Source organism: Microcebus murinus, chromosome 17 (assembly GCF_040939455.1).
Source record: "Microcebus murinus isolate Inina chromosome 17, M.murinus_Inina_mat1.0, whole genome shotgun sequence".
Lineage (NCBI taxonomy): Eukaryota > Metazoa > Chordata > Mammalia > Primates > Cheirogaleidae > Microcebus > Microcebus murinus.
The window spans coordinates 24,825,076-24,853,039 of NC_134120.1; the positions used below are offsets into that span (position 1 = coordinate 24,825,076).

General features: G+C 39.5%; 1 protein-coding gene across 1 annotated transcript in view; it reads left to right on the forward strand.

Annotated features, from left to right (window-relative positions):
* The window catches only part of SKOR2 (SKI family transcriptional corepressor 2), a 43,614-nt gene extending 23,448 nt beyond the window's left edge, over window positions 1–20,166 (forward strand). Inside the window, exons 7-9 of the mRNA XM_020282355.2 lie at window positions 6,830–6,897; window positions 14,452–14,517; window positions 19,451–20,166. Of these exons, the coding sequence (XP_020137944.1) occupies window positions 6,830–6,897; window positions 14,452–14,514 (131 nt within the window). The 3' untranslated portion in view covers window positions 14,515–14,517; window positions 19,451–20,166. The remainder of the gene's footprint in view (window positions 1–6,829; window positions 6,898–14,451; window positions 14,518–19,450) is intronic.
* The last annotated feature ends 7,798 nt before the right edge of the window (window positions 20,167–27,964 follow it).

The window sequence follows — 27,964 nt, forward strand, 5'->3', positions numbered from 1 at the left end:
AAAAATACATAGAAACCGGGCATGGTGGTGCATGTCTGTAGTCCCAGCTACTTGGGAGGCGGAGGCAGAAGGATTGCTTGAGCCCAGGAGTTTGAAGTTGCTGTGAGCTAGGCTGACACCACAGCACTTTAGCCTGGGCAACAGAATAAGACTGTGTCTCAAAATAAAATAAAATATAATTGGGTCCAAATATTGGGCTTTTGGTTGTGGTTCTGAGGGTTAACGGGGACCATCAGAATGAATCCTGGGCATGGTGAGGCTAAGGGTAAAAGATAAGAGGGAGGAGGGGAAGGAAGAAGAAGAAGGAAGAAAGAAAAGAAGAAGGAAGAAAAGGCAGAGAAAGAGGGAAAGGAAAGAGTAGGGGAGATGGGGGAGAAAGGAGGATGGAGGAGCAGGAGGAAGAAACAAGTCTCTGTACTTGGGGAGCAGAGTTTGGGAGAAGGAGGAGGGGAAACAAGTAAGTCTGTACACTAGCTGGGACAGAGGTTTCCAGAACAGCTCCCCATGAATACTTCCTCTGCATGGCGGTGATGGGGAGCCCCAGGGAGGTGGCGAGGCAGGCATTGGCCATTAGAGAGCAGGCAGAGAAGCCTGGGGGATAATCAAGAGATCTCTAAGTTTGGACTCTGATTCCCCTGCTCACTAGCTGAGTCATCTTGGGCACCATCCCAAACCTCTTTTTCAACAATAAAACAGTAAAAAAAAAAAAAAAAAAAAAAATGATACTACTACCTACCTCCTGGGGTTGCTGGGAGGATTAAATGAGCAAAAGGTATGAAGTGCGTAGCATGATGGCGGATGTGTAGTAATCACCAACAAATGTGAGTTGTTGCTACTCTATACTGTTTTAAAGTTCGATGCTTTCCTTCCTGCAGGGACTTGATAGTAAACCAGCTAATATTAGAAACCAGAACTTCTAGAGCTTTACTGAGCTGTAGTTACAGAGGGTGAAACAGTTAGTGAAACTTGTTTCCCTAGCAGACAATATATGTTTAATTGACGAACCGGGTAGGGCGTGAGCAGAGAGGTGGGGAGGGTATGCTAAGAAAACAGGTGTTTGGGAAAAGGGGTGCAGAGGAGCTCCGCCATTATCAAAGTCATGTGAAATGACAGTGCAATGGCTGGTCAAACATGCTCTGCAATGACGATCACGTTAGGTTGCACAGGAGTGAAGGCTTAAAGGTGAGCCCAAATGCTGCCACTCCAAGCTCGCCCACTAATGACTGGTCTGATCGGTTTTGCAGCTGTCAATCCAGAAGTCATTTTTGCCACCACATTGTGTCCCCCGTCCCTAGCAAATCTGTCTCTTCTTCCTCTCTTCTCCTCGCACACCCTCTACCTTCCTTTATGATAGCATTCCTCCTTGTGCTGTACTTTTTGTTCATTTTACTTTCTTCCCACGAGCCATCTGTAGAACCTCAGAGCCTAGCCCCTCAACCTGGGACTTGCTAAAAGTGTCAGTGAACAGAGAAGGTCGTCACCAGCAGGGTGCCCTGTGTCCTCAACCTCCTTTCTCCACCCCAGCCTGTGGCTATCAGCCCCTTCTTTCTAAAACTCTGCCTTTGGGACCAAGTCTTCCAATCGAGAAGCTGTAATGATTCCCTGCTGCTTCTCAGGTTGTATCTAAGTGAACTCCTGAGTAGCTTTCTAAACTCTCTATAATTGGCTCACCCTGCCTCTCCGCCCTTATATCCACTTCTCCCCATGCTCAGCTCCAGTTCCCTGGCTGACTGCTCTGTCCCTTCGCCTTCCACCTCTGCATACTCTGTTCCTCTAGTCCGGAATGTCTCCCCCCGCCGGGTCCTCCTCCTCATCGGGGACACAGCTCGGGTTTCGCCACCTCCAAGAAGCCTTCCCCTTCTTGCAGTAGGCACCCTCTCCTGAAGACCTACTGGGTCTATTTCTAGGGTGCTCTGTGTTGGCTCCTCCCCTGATTGTTCCACTTGTGCTACTCTCCTCTACCTTACCGTGTTATAAATAGGTTCAGGAAAGAGCTAGCTACTCAGAATGTTCTTCCATTGCTGCCTGCAGCTCCTGGCATATTGTGGGCGCATCACACACTCTCAGTAAATGGGGGATAGAAATATTGGTGTCATATCTGAAGACATTAAAGCTGACGATGAAGGATGAGATTGGATCACTGAAGACTGCTGTATAAAGGAGATTAGCCAGGGTTCATCAACTGAGCCCTTCGATTTGCAGTTATGGTGACAAATTCTTGGCACTTGAGAGAACTGAGTGGCAAGGCCAATTATTACAGGGAGGGACTAAGGAATGGGGCTTTATGGAAAAGTTTAGATTTCATCTAAAATGTCATCATTTTAGGTTCTTATAAAGAATGACTCTTCCAAGCTCTTGTATTTGGAAGGCTGGAAGGGCCCAGACTTTGAAATAGTGTCTTGATTTCACTGTTTTTGTTTTTGTTTATTTTTAAAAACTAAAGCTATATAAAGCTTGTGGATTAAACAGAATAAATTTCTAAATTTAAAAAAAGAATTACTCTTCCAAATTACTGTTAAAATTTCTTCTTATTAAAAACAAACTACATCTCATCTGCCTGAATATGGTTGTCTCCAGCTTTCACCTGTGGCTGTTACTGTATTCATTTGATGTTCAGTGGTTTCCTTCCTTCTTTTCTTCCTTTTTCTTTCTGTAGCATCCTCTGGAAGAAGAGATAGGGGAGAATTCCAAAAGAATACAGATCAAAAGTCTTGATAGTTGTTTGGAAACAGTGATATCAAAATTAAGACAATGTAAACAAAATGAGCCCCAAAGCCTGTCACTTGCTTAGTAGGATCTCCCAGATGAAACATATATACCATCTGGATTTTCTTCTCATTTATGGTCCAGGAATGTAGGCTGGACACTTTTTATTGCTGTTTGGAAAACCGTTTGGATTTCCAAGTTGCATCTGTGTTTGCAGTGCCCAGAACTTACCACTGTGCTGGCTGGCATGTTGCACTTCATTGCTTTTCTTTGCTACTTCCTTTTGTACTATTGTCTTCCAAAAATAGTTGGATTGTAAGTGATTCTCATTAGAGAAGTTGGCTTAATGATTTTTTTCATCTCCAATTAAATTATATCTTCATCAGCTTTTAGAATATGGCAAAAATGTTAGGTTTTTGTTTTCCAACTAGCAATCTTTATAACTCAAAAGTTATATACGTGCTTGACAGAGAAAAATTTAAATATACAGAAATAAAAAGGGAAGAAAACAAAAATCACTCATAAGCTTGCTACCTAGAGATAACCAATGTTAACATTTTGGAGTTCCAGACTTTTGAATGTATATTAAATCCTTCATTTAAAACAAAATGAAATGTTATGCACACCATTTTTACCTGCCTTTTTTTTTTTTTTTTTAGTTAAAATGTGTCTCTTGGCTGGGCATGGTGGCTCACACCTGTAATCCTAGCACTCTGGGAGGCTGAGGTGGGAGGATCGCTTGAGCTCAGGAGTTCAAGACCAGCCTGAACAAGAGCAAGACCCTGTCTCTACTAAAACTAGAAAGAAATTAGCCAGACAACTGAAAATATATAGAAAAAATTAGCCAGGCATGGTGGTGCATGCTTATAGTCCCAGCTACTCGGGAGGCTAAGGCAGAAGAATTGCTTGAGCCCAGGAGTCTGAGGTTGCTGTGAGCTAAGCTGATGCCACGGCACTCTAGCCCAGGCAACAGAGTGAGACTCTGTCTCACACACACACACACACACACAAAAAAAATTGCCTCTTTTCACTAGACACAGGAATCTATGAATATACTGTTGGACCTTAATGTTTGTCCAAGTTTCACACAATGGCACCCCTGTAACCAAATCTTTGCACAGAGAGGTTGTACTAATTTATACTCCCATCCTCTCCCCATATTTCTTTTGATTTGTTCATTTTTCTTATTGATTTGTATGAATTTTTTATATGCTAAAACATTAATTCTTTGATATGTTGCAAATATTCTTTGGTTTGTATCAATTACCTTTAAATGGTGGCTATGGTGTTTTGTGCTTGAGGAGTTTCATTTGTTTATAATTTATCATCATACCAAACTTTCAAATTTCTGTCTAATCAAATCTATCATTTTTTTTTGCCTTTGATGCCTTCCCCTACTCCAATCTTATAAAAATATTCACTGTTTTTTTTCTAATACATTAATAGCTTCATTTTTTTTTCATTTTAACTTAGGGAATTATATTAAGTATACTATCATAGAACAATGAGCAGGAATTAAGTGAAGACTAGTTTTCATCTTTGCACTCCGGACTGCTCTTAGCTATTTCCTCCTCCAAAATCAGAATTTTCTGGGATCCCAGGGAGGTGTTCCAGCCAGGTTGGCTCCAGGCAGCCCCCTCACTTCTAGATCATCGCAGTTTACCACCCAGGTCAGAGGCACATGGGATTCCTAGAGGGACAGAGAAACCTGTCGAGGCTCAGAGGAAAGTTTGCTCCTTCACAGAGGGAGCCGGTTTGGGCTGTGCTCTGGTGTCTGGAGACACGGATCTCCTTGGAGGCCTGCAGGCCAGGGCACAGGACCAGCGGTGCTGGAACCAGCAATTTGTGGAAGGTGGTTTCCCTGCTGCCCTGTGCCCAGCCTGTGGGCTTTGACCCCCTTCCAGAGAACCCTGGGGTGGAAGGTGGGTGTCAGCTCCTTGCACAGTGCCTCACCCCTAATTGTTATCAGTGCAAATTGAACTCAGCCACCCCCTCTCTCCAGCACAGGAAAGACAGATGGGTGCTTGGAACCCAACCAAATCAGTTTGCCTTGTCATGAAATCTTAAAATGCTAGAGCAAGGAAGGACCCTAAACGGCACATCATTCCACACCCTTGTTTCTTTAAATAAAGGTCTAAGGCCCGAGGATGGGGTAGTTCCTGTCCATGGCCAAACCCAGACCTGCCAGTGGATACTTCTGTGCTGTTTTCATCCCTCATTCATTATCTAGCCCCTGCTGTGTGTCAAGAACTGTGCTGGGCCTTGCAAATGTAAAAAGTGTCTAGAACTTACCTTCCTGTCCTCTAAGAACTCACTGTTTAGCTGAAAGGCAGATGTATAACAACAATCATAGTATGTATTGTGGATGCATTAACAGAGGTATGGACAGGGTGCTGGAGGAGGAGTACAAAAGAAGGGTGTCTCATTTTAGCAGGAGGAGCAGAAGAATTGGAGAGGATTTCTAGAAGAGGTAACATTTGAATTGGAACATTAAAGAAAAGGGAGGTGTCTCTTGCTCTTGACAAGGGCAAGACCACAGCTGAGACAAAGGCACAGAAGCAGGAAGTACAATATTATTTGAGGACTGGAGAGTGGTTTGGTGAGTGGCGGGGTGCAGGGCATTTCCTCTGTGCTCTCTACTGCAGCCAGCTGAGTCACTCGCAGATCCCTTCTTCTCGTTCCATGTCTTTGTGTGGGATGCTGGCCGTCCTCCACACATCTGCTCAAGCAGGTCCTCCCCCTTAACTCCTGAGTGAATGAGGTCTCCTCCCTCAGTCCTTGCATTGCCCCACATACTTCACTCCGTTCCATCAAATTCAGAGGTGAAAGTAGGGATTCAGTCTTCTTAAAAAGTAAATTATTTGCTTGAGGTTAGAGAAAGAATTCAAATAGTATAAAAAGATAAAAGTAAAAAAATAAATAGAACAAAGTCTTTTAATCTCTAAGCACCCAGGGTCTCATGAGTGGTAGACAATTTATTATCTTGAAAGCAATGGGAAGCCACCGGAGATTTTTAAGCAGGAGAATGAATGGGATTTGGAGAGAAAGGGACTAGAGGTCAGGTGGTCTGTCAGAAAACTATTCGGGAAAGAGGTGTCTACATTTGGGAGGTAACAATGGCAAAGAGAGGAGAGGATGGAGGTAGAACACATAGGATATACACACCAGTTGGCTGTAGAGGTGAAAGGAACAAAAGAGGGAAAGATATTGATCAAGTTTCTGGTTTCCCCAAGCTACTACCCTATCAACAACAAATTCAATATGAAATCATGTTAATTTCTCCTTCAAGGCAGAAAAAGCCAAAGGTAACCAAATCTATACTTTTTTAAAAAATCACATGAAGAAGATGCAATTATTATGCTATACATTTGGAAGTCTTTTTTTTTTTTTCTTAAATGCAATAAAAATGATCAATAGGTAGACTAGCAAAAATATTTTGCACAACAATATGTCTCAAAGTTCCTCCCTTCTCAGATTGGGATGAGGTCTGTAGAGAGGCACCAGGCCACAGGAGGACCATAAAATAAGGCTGGTCCAGGGTGACAGAGTTTGCTGGTTGGGAGAGTCAGGCCAGAGTATGTTCATCACTCTCTTAGGAGTGAGATGAGTGGCAGCAAAGACAGGCAGGCATAGTTCACAGGCCCATGCCTTCCTTACCCAGAAAGTGTTACATGCACAAGGGAGCATTTCCTATGATCAGCTCTATCTGAAGTCCACCTCTCATTTGTGCCGGACTTCAACATCTGTGTTGAAGCTTTCAACACCTGTGACTTGCACAGTGTGCAAAGGTTAGAGACCATGATTGCACTGAACATTTCTGCCTAATTATTATATATAAGGGATTAGACTAGATGGAGTACGACATACTGTGAAATGTAAGATATACACCTTACCCTCTCACAATTTACTGTCTATTCTGATTAAATTATAGAGTGTTGAAAACATCTCTTCACACAACTGTATTATTTACTTTAAAAAAAAAAAAAGACTTAAGTTGGGGGGTGGGGCTGTCTATGGGACTGTCCAAAATATTTTTACTAGATATAAAAATGTACTAGATATATATAAAAAAGTAGGCTTTGCACTTTAAGTAACCTGTTTCCTTATTTCTCTCTCCTACCAGATAATTTTCAGGATCAGATGAAAAGGGAACTAGCCTACCGAGAAGAAATGGTACAACAATTACAAATTGTAAGATGCATTCCCATTTAAATATAAACACAACTTGCTTGCCTTTTTTTCTCCACACCACCCAATATGTATGAAACTGTTGATGTTTTTGTGGTGAAATCCTTTGGTCCACTTACCTCTCAGCTGGTTTAGATGCTAATTACCAAGAGATTTACTTAGACACAGGATAAACAGATGTGTCAGTATGTTTCCTCTAAATGTAACTACCTACCATGTGTTAATAGACAGATGTGTAAATTGTCTCTGTGGGCGAGCCGGAAGTACCTGCGTTTCCTTGCACTGTGCAAACTTCTGAACACAGTGCTAGAATGTTCTAGGAGTTTAGTGAAGGGCAATTGTCTTCCATCCTCCCCTCCTTTCACTACTGAGACCTGAGCCGGGCCCTTCACTGTCAAAAGAACTTAGTATCGACACAGTTAATCAATTAAATTCACTTAAAGGATGATGAAAAGAAACATTATTTCCAATTGAAGTGTGCTAATCTATACAAATCATTTCTAAAAATGGACACTGACTACAATCTACTTACATGGAAAAAACAGGAAGATGTCCAAAAATAAATGCAGTGGATTTGTTTTGGAGTTTTGTTTGTTTTCTGAATTCCTTCCCTTTTGTCCCCATGTAGATAAATCTAGTGTGATTCACTAGGGCTTTTAAAGCAGTTTCCCAAGCTTCTTCATTTTTGTGAGTACAATGGGGAAACTTATTTCTGTTCAATATTTTCAAGATATTTTTAATCACCTCGATAGAGACATATGCTGATCCTTAGTGATATTCCCGGCATGATCATTGTACTTTTGGTTACTTGACATGTTTGCAGTGATCGTGTTATTCTTCAGCCTTTAAGCATTTATGCATATATGCCTGTCTTGTCTAGAGAGCCAGGGATCTAGTTCTCTGTCAGGATTATTTAAGAAAGATGGTTATTAATGTTTCCTTTCTGCATCGGAGAAATCATGCCAGTGTTAATGAATATCCCTGAGAGTAATTTTTAAAGCAATCTCATGATGTTTTCCTCCATTCTGGGGGCTGTGTTAAAAGTGCTGCTTCTGACTCTAATACTCCTGCTGTGGTTTTCCTTGATCTAAAGTGCTCATTAACAACTCTCAGTTCTGAAAACCACTACATAAGATGCCGCTTAAACAGGATCTTCCTTCTTGTGTTGGTTTTGCTTCTGTGCTAGTTTTGTTTGCACCTAAATTCGCTGGGGAGCAGAGGATTTTCTTAATTGATTGGCAACAAATCCCCCGCAGAGGTTAAAAAATGTATCTACTATTCTTAGCTTTTGATTCCTAGATAATAAAAGCTACAATTACTTGCTGTGAATACAGTTATTGTTTCCTTTGTCCAAAGGAAGAATTTAAAGAAAAGATTGGAGGCAGGGGAATATACAATTTTAAGACCCTACTTATTTTACACAGGGCATCATTTTTCAGATTGTTAAACAAAAAAAATCATGCCACACATGCAACAAAAAAATTGTGATTTGGGGGCAACAGTGAGTATAACAAAATAGACATTAGGAAAAGAAACTAAGTATTTATTTCAGCACCTATTTAAGGCCAGTGATGTAACCTTAATGTCTTAATTTTCCTTGACATTTGGTTTCCTTAGTAAAAGAGGAAATGATATTGTATCCATTTAATAAGCAGGTAGTATTGATAGAAGAAAAAATGTCTCATGTCTTTTGAGATATTTGGTACATGGAAGATACAAATTGGTATTACTAAACCATTTTATTATACTGTATTGCAAAATATTTTATCATCATGTATTCATCTATCTAGACAAGTGTTATTAATTCACATTCCTCTAGGTAGTAAACTATTCCTGGTAGCAAATTAAATAGTTTGGGAGAAGCTAGAGTTTTTTTTCCCCAGCCCTGGAGGTACCATTTTAATCCTGAAACCCACAAAGGTACATCCAGGCTAACAACATGAAAATTGGTGAAATAGACATGATTTGTCCCTCCTGCATCTTCCCCTTCTTTTGTGTCCCCTCCCATAAGATCCCCAAGGTTTTTATGCTGCCTCTGGTTCGGTACCTAGCATGTGTCTTGCATCACATGGCTATCAGTAAATGTTTGTTGAATGAATTACCACCTATGATACACCCTGATCCAACTGTGATACTCCCACATAGCAGTCCTCTTAATTCTTTTCCAAATTTCCCTGGCTTGGTACAGATTTCCTCAAATGACACCAAGCAACTGCAATTACTAAAGGAAGGAAAACTAGTGAATTATGGGGAGCTTATATGTTACTGCTCTGTCTGCAACTAATAGACATGAGATTTAAGGTCTGTAAATGAAATTAAGATCCGTCCCGTATAGTTCATTAAGTGCCACTTCCTCAACTAAAAGGAAACTGTTGCGAAGTTTAACATAGTGTCTGATAGGGGTATTATAAGGGGTAAGTGATTAATAAACATGAAATGCACATGCAAACCATAAAATGTGAGTATTCAGTTTAATGGCAAGGCTCTTCTCAAAGAGCACATGCAAACCATAAAATGTGAGTATTCAGTTTAATAGCATGGCTCTTCTCAAAGTCGTACCTATAATAGTGGAACTATTTAAGCCCTGGTGGCTGGAGATATTTTTGTGCAGGAAGGACCTGCGTTTGCATTATACTATCTGCTTTAGAATTGAGGCAGCAGACTCGGTGTTACTTGAATGGAAATTTACCTAACCTCATTCAGCTTGATGTATTTGCCAAAGCATCTGGGGGCAGATGCCTTTAGAAAATTCTGTCTAAAGATAATCAAGAAGCTGCAAGGTATCACAATTAGTGGCTTTCTCGATATTTTAGTTGAGTTATCTCATTCATCAGTAAATATGGTTACATGCTTTGCTTCTTGAGAACAGAACAATTCACTCAAAATTATTTTATATTTAAAGTTTATAGAGCATATATTACAGAATAGGCATTTTTTGTCTTTAGATGAAATAAAAACCCACTCTATCTTGCAATCATGAAGGATTCAAATATATTAAAGCCATCATATTTTGTAATGATTCCCATAGACCCACAATGCATTTATCCTATGTTGTTAAAAAGTGTTCTTATTCAAAAGACTTATATCAAAAGTATCTTGGGTATCATTGCTGCAGAAAGAAAACTTATGAATTTTTTTGGCTCCTCCATTTTTAGATTCTCTGCTGACTATAATTTCTGCACCATTGCTTTTTTTCCCCATTTGTTAAATGCAAAGTTGTGATGACTATAGAGTCAAATTATTGACTCTCTTTGTGCCTTTATAAATGAAAGTGCATTTATCTCAATGTGAGATTTAAAGCATGTGAAGAATTAGTTTATTTAACATTTATACATGGCCACAGCTAACCTTTTTTTAAAAAATAGCTTAAAATTTGAATTTTATTGTACCTAACACTGTTTGTGTTAAGGTGCCCAGCCCTCCACTGGGTTTTCAAATGCTTAAAGCATTTTCATTACCTAACCAGATTTATTTATGCAAAACAAAGAAATTTGGTGCAACTGTGGACCAAATGCAAAAGTTTAAAATTTGGCAAGTTCATGAAAATATAAGTGTGTAGTAGAATAAAGGGCAAAGGATTTCTTGTTCACGAATGAATTGTGATCCTAGGAGAATTTTGTTCAAATTTTCAAACAAAATTTATCGTCCCTTAGGACTAAGAAGCTGAAGATATTTTGCTCAGTAAATAACCTTTTGATTTAAGTTTTTCCAAGGGCTGGAATATAATTTGCAACATGAGCTGAAACTATTATGATGCCTTGATAACCTTTTTGTGTGTGTGTGGCTAATTTGACAATGCTTTTTTAAGCAAGTGCATTTGTGTATAAGCTACTGCTTTCTTTTTTTAGTCAGAGTTGTTGAAGGGCTTCATGAAGCTGCAACACAGAGCTCATGATAAATGGCTACACGCAGGTTCACGTCCTTGGAACTTGCCAAATCGCTGCCACGAGGCACAGTGATTGAGAAAATGTGCTAGTCTTGAAGCGCCCTCTGCTGTTTAGACGGAATGCTGCAGTCACACGCAGCTAGGGGGAACCGGTCTAAGTTCTTCATTAAAAGCCTCAATTAAAATAATGTTCAATCAATAGATTAAGTACTAATGTTTCGTTCACCGTGGACTTGTAAAACAACGGTTTACAACTTGCTGATGGTGGGAGCACGATGCATCTTCGCAGGGAAAGGAATGAGAGGTCTTTATTGTTGCTCTTTGGCAAGGACATGGCTCTTCAGTGAGATGGTCTTTTCTTGGAGGTTCTCCAGTATTCATTAAGATGGGAACTTGCCCAGATTCCTACTGTCTAAACCAAGGGAGTTTTTAAGAATATGATTTACGTCTTTTTTTAAAAAGTAGTTATTAATAGAATAGTTACGGTTTTGCACAATGTTTTTAGAAAAAGATCTTTGGGCCACTAGAGGATTTTGGTTCTGTGACTAAAAGGATTTTGGTTCTGTGGCATCAGGAGACTAGATCCAAGTCTGAACTTCCATGGAAGCTGATTAAGATTCTCTAGCAGCAGACAGACTTCGACTACTGTGCATCTTTTTCCAATTATTGATCTACTGATGTGCATGTTGGTAGTGCGATCAGTTGTTCCTCAGTTGTATAGCTTTCTTCTTCTCATCTTTCTCTCCTTTTGATGTGATGACTCACCAATGTGTGTGCAACTAACTCTCTCAGCACAAACTAGGAAGTTATGGGGTTTTTTGGTAAGATCCCAGTACGTCTGATCTACTAGAGCCAACTAGATAATTTCGATGTTACATAATGCCTCAATATTCTTTTCGTCCATGCTAATCTTGATGATTTCCAAGTTGGTCAAAATGAAAAGAAAGCTTTTCCTATTGTAGGAGAGGTTCATGGAATACCTAGCTTAAGTGGAGCCTCTAAAATCCTGAGATTCCAAGTTGGGGAGTGTTTGCTGAGGTGTCTGTAAGTCCAATATTGCATTTTTATAGAATTGAAACATATGAATTGTAAGAGGCACCCTTACTTTATGAATCGTAAAGAAAAAAGATCCCAATTGAAATTCTGAGATACTACCAATTATAATAAACCTGATTTCAAAAATGTTAAAATTGAGGGGGCAAAGTGAATCTTGCAGTCAATGAAATAATGTAGTTTCCATGAACAACTGGGCCACATGTTAATATAATCTTGATTTATCATACATGATTTAGGACTTAGGACTTAAAATACATAATTCTTAGCTCATAAATTTTGTTTTTTTTTTGTCTCTTGTTATTTGGCTTTTACTTCATATCATTTTAATGAAATAAATATAAAAGCCAACATTTGAGTGAGGATAATTCTTCGCACCAGTTTTAGGTTCCAGTTTGAAGCATTGGGAATCTCTTGTGCTTATTTGGAAATGTCTTTTTTTTTTTTTCTTGAGGCCTTTTTTTCTTTTCCTTCTCAGCTTCCTATGTTAATGAAATGCCATATTGTTTTTTCTGAAAAAAGAAAGAAAAAGACATTTTCTTGACTTGGCTCTGAAATTCCCTCATTCAGGTAGCTTTCTTTGGGTTAGGATGAGTAGTTTACTTGCTTCGATGAGATGGCCCGTGGTGATAATAACTTATCTCTCATAGTGCCTAGCACAAAACAGCCAGTTACTAATCCTTTGTGGAAACTAATCTTGATGTTGAGAACTCTTTCTAAATGTGAGAGTGTTACAAATACATTTTATTGGTAACTCCTTGTGCACAAAAGTTTACATCATTTTCTGTTATCCTAAATGATAGGATTCCATTCGAGGCTCTTTTATATCATGCATCTAAAGATAGAGGTGGCTGGTGCACTTTGGCACATTGCAGCATGCACCATAATGGAAAACCAAGATTCAAGGGTGTCTCTGTTAATAGCAGGTGTAGCATAACCAAGAGTGAAAAGAAGAGGTAATTAGAGTAGGTCCCTATGTAACTGTCCTTGTCATCGTTATCTATCTGACCTCAGCCCGTATCCTAAAATATGAGATTAGTTCACTGAACTTTTTATTTTGCAAATGAATCATTCATTTCATTACTGTTATCAATGCCCTTATCAGATATGCACATATCAGATATGTTTATGTTGTGGTTGTGTATCAAAATAGTGAGACGGTTATTTTAATCTTCTCCCTTTTTTCCATTAAAAAAGACTGTTTAGATCGGGTGTGGTGGCTCACGCCTGTAATCCTAGCACTCTGGGAGGCTGAGGCGGGTGGATTGCTCGAGGTCAGGAGTTCGAAACCAGCCTGAGCGAGACCCCGTCTCTACTAAAAATAGAAAGAAATTAATTGACCAACTAAAAATATATATACAAAAAATTAGTCGAGCATGGTAGCACATGCCTGTAGTCCCAGCTACTCTGGAGGCTGAGACAGTAGGATCGCTTGAGCCCAGGAGATTGAGGTTGCTGTGAGCTAGGCTGATGCCACGGCACTCACTCTAGCCTGGGCAGCAAAGTGAGACTCTGTCTCAAAAAAAAAAAAAAGACTGTTTAATTCAACTCACTAGTTATTATGGTAAAATAGTCCAGCTTGTCTTAGTCACTTGCATTACTGTGGATTCATAGCTCCTTCCCATTAACAAAGATTTGCGTGTATGGACCGATGGAAAATGAGAGCAAAACATACAACATGCTGGGAATGTATATAACAGTATTCAAAAACATTGGTAATTGAATGAGAGTAATTTTGTTTTCCTCATTGCTTTTACTCAACAGCCATATTTCATATTAATTACATTCTAGAAGAATGAATATTTATTTCTTTAAGTGTAAAACAGAGCCAGATCTTTAGAGTCCTGAGGTTAGTCTTGTATTGTTGAAGGCAAGGTAGGCAACCTGACGATTGGGTACCTAACTGGGGCTAGAGGGGAGGCATAGCTAAATAATACAGGTAGCCCAATTTCAGCCATTTCAGCTTTCTAATGAAAAGCAGCACACCAAATGTAATAGGCTTTTATTCAAAACCCTGGTGTTGAAACGCACCTTTCAAATTTATCTGGGTAGCATTCTCAAGGTCTTATTTTCCATTCAGTGCAGTTATGTTGGGTGCTTATTAGTTACTGGGAATTTACCCAGCATCATAGTTTGTGTTTACTTAGTCTTATTTGTGATTTATAAGGGTAGCTTATTTTAAAAAGAGGCCACTCTAATACACTGAAAGATTACATTGATCTAGTTTGTAATCACATTCTTGTTTTGTGAGCTGTGACATACATTATAATATCATAACTCAGTTTTCATACCTAAATAAAAAAAATAATAATAATAATACCATAATATTAAATGTAAGTTTTAAAAACCCTTTTAAGATGAACTATCACATACTAATGTCAGGGCCTAGTTATAGCAGCAATCCAGTGTGATCACCTGTTCTGTCCTCAATGTACTTTTTAACATGCCTTAAGAGTGCTATACCCCAGAATTCCCACACTGCTGAGCAGATGGAGACCTCTTCTCCTCAGGGAGGATCTATTGGCATTCAAATTGTTAGGCATGATGAAGGGTCTCCATTACACATCTGTCTCCAGATTTAGCTTACCTGGATGCTTTTGCTTGTTTTTCCCTTACAGATCCCCTATGCAGCAAGCTTGATCAGGAAAGAAAAGCTTGGCGCCCATCTCAGCAAAAGCTAAAAGGTGAGATCGCCGGAGGAAAGAGATTTTCTTAACTCTCTGTATTGTTACTGCTTGGATGTATCACTTTCTGATGTGTTTGAAATAGCCCAAGGGATTAGTCAAATTGTATCCTGTATTTGAGTTAATATACCAATGAACTTCCTTATGTAGGGGGATGAGACTTCCAAAATGAATGTCCAAGTGCTTCTTATAAATGCCATGGAAAAATTCCTAAAACGAAGGAAATTCTCTATTCCGTATGCAGAAGTGATCTTCATTCTGCTTTAGTATCTTATGTTCTTTATGGTTCTATCTGACACCCTGATTACTTACTGCCTCTCTAAAGGAATCTGAAGTATCAGCATAAGGTCATCCTTAAGGTGTCTCATTTTCTCTGTCTCTCCTTTGCTTCCAAAAACTCTTCCCCAAATCTGACTTTCAGTGAATTACTACAGATCATGATATGAACAATTGAAGGCAATACAGACCTTTGAGAGACCTTCTGCTCTAGGAATAGTAATTCATTCTTTCCCTAAACCAGCAATAGTTTCTCTACAGCTAAAACCAAGTTCAAGGTCACGGCCCTGGCAACCATTTAAAAACAATTTTTCTATATTCTTAAGGAAAAGCAGAATGTGAAAATCCAATGTCAACATTCACAACGTACCTAAACATTTCAAAAGCAACTTTTTGATTCTATGGAAGAAGGCATATGTAATTATTACAACTATGGGAATGCAAAATCTAGGACATTGTTGTTTCTGTAACAATATGGTGACCTAACAATTGGACCTAACAATTGGAATTGCTGAATCAGGAAAAAAACTCAGATTCCAGAAGTAGCATTTGTTAGTGCTCCTGGCGGCTAGCTAGGACTGTGGCCATGTATCACTTTGATCCACTCCCATCAGAATGATTCTTCCCACTCCTGCCCTTTGGAATACTTTTCAACTTAATAGAATTTATTGCCAAACATTCCCTACCATGCATGCTCATGGTTCTTTTTTTTCCCTTTCATGCCTCTCTTCTATGTATCACAAGTCTCCTCCACCATGTGCAAATGACAATCCTATTTCTTGCCATCACCTTTATTAGTGATGATCTTCAGTATTTGTCTCAAATAATGATAATTATGTCAAGTTTCATCAGGCACTCAAAACTCTTCCCCAAACAGCCTCTCATTCATATGCTTTCCCTTAATTTTACACATGGGGAACTGAGGCATAGAGATAAAAGATGTGACATATTGTGTCGACATTGCAAAACTAAGAAGAGATTATAGGACACCCATCTTCAGATCCAGTACCTGCCTTTTGCTAATGAATGGACTTCTTGTTCTCAGAGAGCAGATGATTCTGCAACAGGAATGCTCAGATAGTAAGTCATACTGTTCCTATCCCCATGAGGTTATACACAAATTCGCCTGTGAGTTTGGCTCTGTTCTATATATTAAAGTATTATTATTAAGTCTGAAGTTGACTTTGGGCGATTTCTTTATCATTATAGTAGACTGGATTTGCACCAGCAGTGTGAAATGAAAATGTTACAATATTCAGATTCAGTAAATCTTAACTCAGGATATCAAGGTAATCAAGGCAGGAATTAATTCCAAATTAATTCTGATAATCTCCATATGTGTAATATGAAAATGTCAAACTAGTTCTCTTTCAAATCAAAGAGAAAAATATTAGGATGTGTTTTTAAAATAACCTGTTTACTGAAATACAACACAAAGTCAGCAATGTCTATAAATCATAAAGTCATACAAACCATGAAGTTTACAAATCAAAACTGTGAATTTTCACAGGGTGAGCTCACTTAGGTTTGCAGCACCTGATAACAGCCTCATGACCTTGTCCAGTTTCTCCCACCTCCAAGCCCCCAAAAGGTTAATTTTGCCTGGTTTTGAGCTTTATGTAAGTGACATTGTATAGAACGTTCTCTTACGTCCGGCTTGTTTTGCTGAGTGTTTGTGAGATTCATCCATTAGAATGTGGTTTGATTTATACTTAAGAACTTCAATGAACTCTCTTTTTACCCCTTTTCCTTACCCAACCCATCTTCCCTGCTTGTCAGACATGAGCCCATCTTACACCTACAAAATGAAGACTCACTGCCCAGAACCCACTCCTCCAAAAGTGATATAGTGTACAGCTAGGTGGAAAAAAAAAAGATTGATTTTTGTTTAGTAACTAATGCTTCCTCCATGCTGATTTTGTTTCTATCCTTGCAGACAACAGGGATTTCTCTAAGTAGACCCTGGTGCTTTCAGAAGATTAGTGGTTACTTAAATGCTTAGCTAAATCAGCCAAGCAGAGAATCACGACCATATTGTTAGAGGCAGTCTCTGATTCTCAACATGCCAGTCCTGTAAGGAGTTACCCCAAGAGAGATTACAATATAAAAATCATTACACCAAGGGAGAGAGACAAATTCTGTCTTGCAGGGTGACCACAGGTTTCCAAATTAGGGATTGATGCATTAATGTCTTATGCAAGAATGACCCTTAAGGTACTATGCTGTGTTCGTGCCACCCAGTGGATTCCAATACGACTATTAAGAGGAGGAAGCTTTTCAAAACCACAGGCAATCCACTTAATAAGCCGAGCTAAGACTGCCACATATCACTGCTCTACAAATCTTTTTTACTCTACATTAGGACATAAGAAATGCCATCTTGAATCAAAATAAAGGTTCACCCAGGCCAAGATACTGACTTCCATTAGAAGAGCCAGATTGTTGTTCTAAATAATATTAACCTCAAAATTTAGGCATATACACTGAATACTCTTAACTTTCCCTTGATAACGCCTTAAAGATCCATGACCTGTGGGTTTATCTAAACCTTTCTTCAGTGGAGGAATAGTCCCCTTTGGGGCAATGAGATCTATTTGTTTAGCTACCAGCTGTTTAAAGTGTATTTTATTTATCTTCAAACTCCCTCCTAACAAGCTCTGGTAGGTTAGACATTGTACTGCTCTGTGAATTTGCTTCATCATGAGCTTGCGAGTACAATGGAAAAGATTTGAAATACATTTCAAAATGTTGTGTGTGTTATCCTTTCATCTTGGCCCATTTTTAACACTGGAATTATTCCTGATGGCCCTCCTTACCTCTAGTTATTTCTGTGACCCAGTTCCTGCACAGACACCCCAGTGTAATCTGTGTGAAATCTGTACCCCAAATAAAAATGGTATGATGTTAACACCAATTTAATTATTACTTTACATTCATTTTCTTTCAAGCACCTTGAAACATTTTGCAAAGATCATTCGTGTTAACTGGTTGAAACACCCATGTCTTTCACAGAGAAGAATTCAATTGTTTTACATAGGTAGGAAGTGAATCATGGGAAATGGCTCTTGCATAGTCATACAGAAACCCATCGACCAAGCTGGGAAGGATAATAACTATCACTTATTGAACACTAACTATGCCAGATGGTGGACTAAATTCTTTGCTGCATTATCCTTGCAACTCTGTAAGGCGGATCCCAGTGTTATCCCCCATTGCATACTTGAGAACACTGGGGCTAAAGGAGGTCACTTAGCCATCAAGTGACAGAGCCAGGTTTCAATCCAGGGCTATTTGACCCTAAAGCCACTTCCTTGCATTCCTTGGATCCTTAGGCTGATGTTCGAGAGACTAAAACTGACACTACCTCCCGATGTTATCTTGAGTAATATCATTTAATCTCTTTGAGTCACTCTTACCTATAAAATGTGGGCGACTGAGCCCAATCAAAGTCTCTACCAGCTCTAAAATTTTGTCTGTCACTTTTGCATGCCAGTCTTCTGCCATATTCTCTCTCCTTTCCTGCAAAGGGGCTGCTTTTATTAAAGCCGGCTCAAGACCACATGTAACACCCAAGGACAGGACCCACCTTCTTTGGCCGTATGTCTACATTTTCTTCATCACTAACTGCTACTTTGCATCCTTCTGAGAGTCTGAAAATATGATTTTTTTCCTCTGTTAACAATATCTCTCCCTCTTTGGTAAACTCTCATAATTTGTATATCACTTCTGGAATAATTGCTATAAAAGTAATAAGAAGAAAAAAGTCTTAAAAGGATGTTGAGGGATTGTAATTGAACACTCTGTGTGTCTTCTTTTCATACAGGTCAGAGATAAAGAGGGGGAATAGTATATCCATTTCTCTCATCTTGAGTCAGACATAGGGGTTCTTTCAAGAATCTCCACTGAGAATAGCCATGTGCCCCCACTGTTGTATTAATAAGCACTTCATGTCAATTCTCTTAATCTTCAGAACAACTCAGAGAACTTCAGATAAGTATTGCTACATCCACCACCTTGCGGCTGAGAAAGCTGAAGTGCAGAGAGAGATGAGTCAGTTGTCTGTGGTCTCGCTGTTAAAAAGTGGCAGGTCCTCAGCTCGTATTTTGTCTGCTCTCCTCTGTTTTGTAACCTGAAATCATGGCCTAATTCACATCTTCTATTATCAGTTATAAATATGCAGTTAATACCCAATCTGGTGGTTTCATTGATTTTGAATCACAAAACCTCCCCTGTACTTCCACAGTTGCCCTGACACCCCAAGACAAGAAACATATTAAAATGTAACTTGGACCATCCGCCCAGCCACCAGAGCATGAAATGCTGTCTTCCCCTTTCACTGCAGGTTGCCTGCATGTTCTTTCGCCCAACAACAAATCTGGGCTTCTAGAGCCTGGCTAAATAGCTTTACTGTAAAGAAGGCACAGTAAACCAGCCCACTCTAGTTTGGCTCAGTGTCATAAGAGATGCATAATCTAAAATAGCAGACAAACATATGTATAAAGGAAGATGCTTTCATAGTCATTTTTTAAGACATTTTATTCAACTGTCCAAAAAAATCTCTTCTCTTAATGGTATACTAAATGTGACTTTAAATGTTTTTAAATTATCTGATGGTATGATGCTCAGCTTGTCCTTCTGTGCTTTTATCTTATCCCAGGTGCACAGAACTACTTACTCTTGTTCTCTTGTAAGATACAGCCTGCCACTGAGCACTTCTGACCTGCATAAAGACTGCGAATTGAAAGGGCTTGGGAATCAGGTTCGGGAGAACCTAAGGACAAGTGACCTCAAAACAGCATGGACAACCATGTAAAATAGACTGTAGCAGCCATCCATTAGTGGGGGGAGGGGGGAGCCAACCAGAGCCGTCAATGCTTGTCGCATCTTTTGGTGGAACCAAAGTTTGAGTCTTTGTGTTTTTAAAGGACGACTGAACCGGAGTGTGGGAAGTGCTGTTAGCCAACCAGGGTGGGAAACCCATGGAAGGTCCCAAGGGGTCTCAGTGCTGCACACATGGAGAGGGCAACTCTACAAGACTGTCTTTTGCTTTTGAAGAAGTGATTCTTGGTGGAAAGAAAACGCAAGACCTGTCCTAGGTGTGGGGATCGCATTTCGACAGATGGGAAGGCACCAGCCGAACAGACCTGCTTTTCATAGCAAACTGAACAGACTTCCACGTGGCCCCTTCCTCTCTGGTACTTTGCCTGCTGTATGAATGAAGATTGTATTCCTCTGGAAATATTTTACAGTTTAATATTGAGTGTAATTAAGAATATAATCATGTTATCAAAAATGGTATTTAACTCTGTTGTAGTTTCTTTAACATTCATGTGGATAAAAAAAAAGTCTATAATAAAAAAAACTATGAAGTAATAGCTGTGTTCATGTAGTTAAATGCACATTTGCTTGGGGGTGACTAGGAGAAACTAATACTTTTTAGAATTATTTTGGCATAAAAATATTTGAATAAATTATTTTTGAAAACAGAATTCCTTCAAAGATGATTATTAAAGGCTAGACTAGCCTTGGGCCATTGGCAGCATCTGGAGACCCCCCACATCCTGTTAGGATCTCTGTACAGGTAAAGAAATGTTCTAAATTCCTGCTAGGTCCTCCAACAATGTTCGTGATAGAGTTGATATTGTGCCTTCCTCCTTACTGTGGTGTGAAATCCAAGCCCATGAGATCACTTTATGCCCCAAATTGTACCTTGCAGATGAGAGAGATGGAAAGACCAAAATGGTGGCATCTTTGCGGTCAAGAGTTCTAAGGTAATACCAGGCTGCACAGAAATCCACCATGAGGTTGCCAAAGCCCGTCCCGACTGAAGGAGCATCTTACCATTGATATCTCTCGACATATTGCAAAAGAGTTTGAAAATGCATCACCATGATATTCCATACCCTCCCCAGCTTTATTATCATGAACTGTCCAAAAAGGCTTCACAATTTACTCTTGAGATAAATGTTCTTATCGTGGCTGCCACATTAAGAAACCAAGGGATACCCATTTGTCATTTTCTTCCTAGCCAATGAGGGGTGAGAAGGCTTGTTAGTGAGGGGATATAGACCCATTCCTGGAGGGTCTGAGAACAGGTTCCCAGCGACCACTGAGTGGAAACTATTATAATATGAAGGTGCTGTGACAAAGGATGTTCTCTTTGAGCTGTTCTTCCAAGAAAGGCCTGGATCTGGGCATGGGACTCACGTATGCCCATTGGACACGGCACAAGTTTCCAAAACTGGCAGCCGTGCTTAGGAGGGTAATCTGAGCAGTCAAGTTGGAGAACCATTTTCTCCCATGTAAGCATCGAATACTCATAAGGATGGAAGACCAGCATCCTTCGATTTGCACTTTAAGCCAATGATATCAGAGATGACAGAAAATTATCTGGGAGGTCACAAACCTGGCTTCATGACCAGGGGACAGCAGAAGTCATTTTCTGTAGAACTCAATGCAAACTCTGGGATCAGATAGGTTCTCAGAGCAAGAGCAGCAGCCTAGCCCAGGAGTTCAGAGAAAGAGGTAACTAGCACATTTGCAAAGGAAGTTGAAGTCTTAGTCCTACAGCTGCGTGGACTGGCAGTGTAAATCAGCCTGAAAATCATTCTTTTCTTTCCATTGCAGCATTAAATATCTCAGAGTTAACAGTGCTCAAATATCAGCAAATTATTTTGTAGCAAAAGCGAAATTAGAACCAGTTAACATGACAAGTATGTCTACAGAACCCTGAAGTTACTACCTGTGTCACAGCTCTGAATGGAGTTAATGACCAAGTTCAGTGTGGAAAACCTTTGACCTCTGCTGCCGAACATGCCAACACTGCATTGGTGCTCCCCATTCTCCACCTAAAGTCCAGGGTCCAAAGAAGCCCAACTGTATATCTCTCTGAGTGCTAAAGGACTCCTGTTGACCTTATTCTCATGGCCTTAGAGTCTCCCCATTTCTTAAGATATTTTATCAGACTGAGTCTCCATTCCTTGCAAGTACTGGAGCCTAACAAACCTCCAAGCAACCATAAAGTTACATGCCAAAAACCAAAAGCTTCAGACAAAAGCGTCAAGGAAATCTAACATATGATATGGAAACATGTCATCTACCCCATATATATTCTCATTAAGAATAGTGAACACCTCTTTCCTGTTCTCATCATATCTGATGCTTTTAAGTTAGAACAAAAAGAATTTCTTCCTAAAAGTGGGTATGATTGGGTTATCTGAGCTGCCTTGTGGAAACAGACAGGACATCCATCTAAAGTGCTGCACGGGGCTAAAAATAAAGCTACTCTTCAGAAGGACACGTAACAATTCTTGGCTCCACAAAATGACAGCAGAAAAATGCCAGGCTCTTTTCTTTGACTGTTTTATCATGTCAAAATTCCAAGGTCAATCCAAATACCAGCTAATGAAGAAGACAGGTAGTGCAAATAAAATTCTCTATTTTAATTCCAAACTAAATTATAAGACCAGAAAGGGCTATAGCAAATCAAAGCGAAAATCCAAGCTCAACCAATAAAGTATTTCCTGTTGGGGCAGACCAGACATTTCAGACTAATGCTTTCGATCCTCAGAATGCCTGAGTAATTGCTTGGCTTTTTGCCACAGGCAAGGAGAGAGGGACATCACATCCCAATTTCCTTAGATTGAGCAGTGAGTGTGGCCTCAGCTCTGTGGATAATGAAGGAGGAACTCTCTCCTGGCTACAGGGGATAAGATCAAACCGACAGGAGCTCTTTCATTGAAGAGCGAGAGTTTAAGACAGCCTTGGTCAGCAGTGACAAAGGTTTACAAAGAGGAACACTGGTGGCTTGGTAAGGATGTGTAACCACTGTCATTTAATGGGGTGCTTACAGCAGACTCCAAGCCCCATGAAGAGAGCTCCACTGTCTCTCTCTACACAGTTGAGTGCACAAAGTCTGACCATCTTATAAGGCGCCCTTTAGACAACCCAAACCATATCTGTAATTATACACTTTTTTGTGGGAGAGGTGTGTACTGTAAACTTCATGAGGGCAGGGGATGTTCGGCTCACTCCCGTCTCCCTAGTGCTTAGCACAGTCCCTGGCATGTAGCAGCTACACAAAACATTTTTGTTAAACAAGTGATTGGATCCCATTTATTTTATTTGAGCCAATCACAAAAGCGGATCATTTCACTGTTACCACTTGAAACTCTCTCTCAAAGAATGTTGGCATTTCACCTGGTTTCAAGTGGCTGTATGTGGCACATTGCTATTAAATAGTTGCCATCCAATATTATCCATTCTCAGGTGGCAATACACCCAAATAAAAGACTGCCTTTTCTAGGTTTATTGGCAGTTAGATACGGCCATGTGACAATTTTCTGGCCAATAGGAGGCAGGTAGAAAAGTGGAAGTTTTGGGAAGGTCTCTTCAAAAGACCTTGAAGTTAAGAAGTATTTCTTAGTTAAGAAGTATTTCCCATTTCCCAAAGGTTCACCATGAAAAAAAAAAAAAAAAAAAAAAAAAGAAGTATTTCCTTTTTCCCTTCCTTTTCCCTCTTTTCTGATGTCTGTATTATCGAAGGAGGCCCAGTAGGCATCTTGGGCTGTGAGGTGATTACGCAGATGGAAGCCATATGCTAGTGTGGTCCAGAAAGATAATAGTAATAGATTACTATTAGTGATAGATTACTATTGTCAGGTCCAGACCCTGACAACTGCTGAGCCACCATTCCAACTCTGGACTGCCCATTTCCAAATTTCTTTTATATTGGAAGGAAATAAGGTTCTATCTTATTTAACCACTGCTATTTTAGATTTCTCTTAACTCTGAATACAAAACCCTTTGCTCTATCTCAGGGCTTGGATCAGCCAGCAATAGCACAATTTTTTATTTGTGTCTCAACTTCCCAATGCATATTTATGCTGTTTATTTCATTTTATGATTTCATTGTCCCTTTGATTTAGCTAAGGAAGGTCATTGGCCATGAAAGCTAGTTGTTTACAGAGTCAACCCCAAATCCTGTTCTTCTTACTGCCATGGCAAGATTTTCTTGTCTGTTTCTTGGCCTCAGCATCACATTGAGCCAGTCTTTAACATCTCTGATATCTCCCATTGCAGTGTAAGCAGGTGAAAATAGAGAAAGGGGTAGATCTGGACTTGGTCTGCTTCCCAGGGTAGGACAGGAGTTGGGTTGGAAAGGTATACTGTCCAAAAGGCCTCATAGATTCTGGTGTGATACAAGCAAAGCTGTGTAGATAGGACTCAGGGAATAGATCTCAGCAACACAGGCAGATGCAATAGCAGGAGGTTGTCAGTCATCACGGTTCATGATAACAAGGCCCTGTGCTTACATGGCATTCAGAAGCAGGTTCTATACGTGGGAAAACACACCATTGGGGATAAATAGGGTGGCAGGAAGCAAGCCCAGGCCTATACATGGGGACATGATGGGCAGAGAGCTCTTTGGCTCAGGAACCCTTGTGGACATTGGCTCTCCTAATTGGAAGGGCAGCAGATAAGCTTGCAAATTCAGGTGATAGCCCTGGGACTCCCAGATTTGAGACAGTAACCACCACACAGGACTGAGAGAAAAGAGCAAAGGCTTTTAAAATACGGCATGACTCCAGTCTTGATTTGGGTTCCAAAGCAATGTTGTAGCTTTAAGAGGAGGGAGGGGAGGAGGGCTGGTTTCCAGCTGGGAGAGGTGCTAAAAAACACTGAAAGCTAAAACACCTCTCTGTTGAAGACCACTTGTGCCCATACCAACAGAAGTATACATATAATTCAGGGGAAATACATTCAAGTTACCTAAAGTAAATAATCATTCTGAAAAGCTATGACTCTGTGTTGAATTAAGAACTTCCCTGAGAGCCTTGTTAACATCTGGAGTTTTCAAATAATAAAATTCATTCTTCACATCCAACTTTTACATCATCTCACTATTAAGGACAGTGGCTTCCTGGATGATTGTTAACGATGGTTTTCTTTATTATATTTTAGACCATTTAGCAAAGTTTATTGATTTATACTTCCTTGTAATTAGTTGTAGTGATTAAAATAGCTTTTATGGCCCTCTAGGGATTGACTTTTTAAAGAACCAACATTTCCCCCAAATTGTGTGCTTTAAAACATGGTTAAATACTGTTTGAATTCAGTACTAAGCCATCATTGGCAAAACTGTAATTTTATATGTAGCTGCTTTCTCATCCCTCTACTTACATGGCACTAACACCCAATTACATGGCAGACAATAGTAATAGCAGCCGCCAACTTCCACTGAGTGATTACAATAAGCTGAACATTGTGCTAAGTGTCTTAATGCATTATTTCATTTAATCCTCTCAACAACCCTAAGAGGTAGGGACTAATTGAAATTTAAAGGAGTTAAGCTACTCAGCTGATTAAGTGGCAAAATAAGAATTTGAAACTAGAGTCATTGTGACTTCAAAATTTCTGCTTTTAACCACTGCACTGCTCACTGCCAAGTGAGCCAGGGAGGACCCTGTCTACACAGGTGAATTGGCAGACCCAAGCTGACATAATTTGAGGGGTGCTGGAAGACCCATCTTAAACAAAAATATCTCCTCTCACCAATCTCACTTGAAGCTGAGATTGTACTACTGGCATGATTCCTTTGACTAAGGTATTGTATGTTCCTGGAAAGACAAATACTCTAAGACAATGCTATGCAAAGTATGATCTATCAAAGAGCTAACACTATAAAACTCTTAGAAGAAAACACACAAGTGTATCTTCATGACCTTGGGTCAGGCAATGTTTTCACACATACATCAAAAGCACTACTGACAAAAGAAAAAATAAATGGGACTTTCTCAAAATTATAAACTTATGCTACAAGCGATGCATCAAGAAGTGAAAAGACAGCTCAAAGAATGAAAGAAAATATTTGTAAATCATATATCTGAAAAGGTATATATAAATATATATACCTATATATATAAAGAAAGCTTATAATTTGATAATAAAAAGACAAATAACCCAATTAAAAAATAAGCAAAAGATATGAACAGACATTTCCCCAGAGAAGATATAGAAATGCCCAATAAATACATGAAAAGATGTTCAACACCATGAGTCATCAGAGAAGTGACCAAAACCATCTCACACCCACTAGGATGAATGAACCTACCACAGTCTTTCTTGAACTCTGCCTTTTCCGCCAGCTGCTGCCCCTTTCTCTTTCATGTCACTGACAATTCCTTCATGACTAGGGGGAAGACAAAGATTTCACAGACACACAAAGCAATCACCCCCCAAAATAAAAAAAAAAAACTATGATAAATTGGACTTCATAAAAATTTAAAACTTCTGCTTATCATAAGACCCCAATAAGAAAATAAACATGTGAGCTATGCACAGAGAAAATACCTGCAAAACATATATCTGACAAGGAATATATATATTCAGGATATTTAAAGAACTCTTTCAACTTAATGAAATTATGAAGCAACCCCATATTTTTAAAATGAACAAAATAATTGAACGGACGTTTCACAAAAGAAAATATACAAATCACCAATGTACGCATGAAAAAGGAGACATAACTGAGACCACAGAAATATAAATACAAATGATCATCAGAGATTGTTATGAACAAATATATGCCAACAAATTGGAAAACACATAAATGGATAAATTCCTGGACACACACAACCTACCAAGAATGAAACATGAATTAATAGAAAACCTCAACAAACCAATAATGAGTAACAGAATCAAAGCTATAATAAAGATTTTCTCATCAAAGAAAGTCCAGGACCTGATGGCTTCACTGCTGGAATCTACCAAACATTCAAAGAAGAACTAATACAAGTTCTACTGAAATTCTTCAAAAATATTGAAGAGGAGGGAATACCCAATTCATTTTACGTGCCAAGTATCACCCTGATACCAAAACCAGGCAAAGACACAACAACAACAAAAGAAAATTACAGGCCAATATCACTGATGAACATATAGTGGATGCATAAATCTTCAACGGAATACTAGCAAACCTAATTCAACAGCACATTAAGAAGATCATTCACTGTGATCAAGTGGGACTCATCCCAGGGATAAAAGGGAGTTTCAATATAGAAAAATCAATAAATGTGTTTCATCACACTAACAGAACCAAGAACAAAAACCATATGATCATTTAAGTAAATTCTGCAAAAGTATTCAATGAAATTCAAAATTCCTTTATGATAAAAATTCTCAAGAACCTGGGTATAGAAGAAGCACAACTCAAAATACTAAAGACCATACATGACAAACCCACAGCTAACATTATGCTGATGTGGAAAAATTGAAAGCTTTTCCTCTAAGATCTGGAACAAGACAAGGATGCCCATTTTCATCATTTTAATTTAACATAATACTTGAAATCCTGGCCGAAGCAATTAGGCAAGAGAAAGAAATAAAGAGCATCCAAATTGGAAAAGAAGTCAAATTATCCTTGTTTGCAGGTGATATGATTGGCTGGAGAGGTGACACATGAACTGAGCATTAAAGAAAAAGAAGTTAGTGAAATAAAGTATGAGTGTAGGAGAATGAGATGCCAAGGATGGGGGGAGAATATTCTAAGCAAAGAAAGCAGCACTGCATTAGGCTACTCCCGTGGGGTATCAGTTAACTATTGCTGAAATAAATCACTCTAAAACTTAGTAGCTTAAAACAATGATTTATTATTTTGAATCTGAATAATGCGCCTGTAGGCCAATTGGGCAATTCTTCCACTGGTCTCCACTGGGCTCACTCCTGACAGGTAGGTAGCAGGTGCACTCACCTGAGACAATGGGGATGGCTGGGCCTCTCAACCATAGTCTTTTTTTTTTTTTTTTTTTTTTTTTTTTTTGAGACAGAGTCTCGTTTTGTTGTCCAGGCTAGAGTGAGTGCCATGGCGTCAGCCTAGCTCACAGCAACCTCAAACTCCTGGGCTCGAGCGATCCTTCTGCCTCAGCCTCCCGAGTAGCTGGGACTACAGGCATGCGCCACCATGCCCGGCTAATTTTTTATATATATATCAGTTGGCCAATTAATTTCTTTCTATTTATAGTAGAGACGGGGTCTCGCTCTTGTTCAGGCTGGTTTTGAACTCCTGACCTTGAGCAATCCGCCCGCCTCGGCCTCCCAGAGAGCTAGGATTACAGGCGTGAGCCACCGCGCCCGGCTCAACCATAGTCTTTTATTCTGGAATTTTTCATGC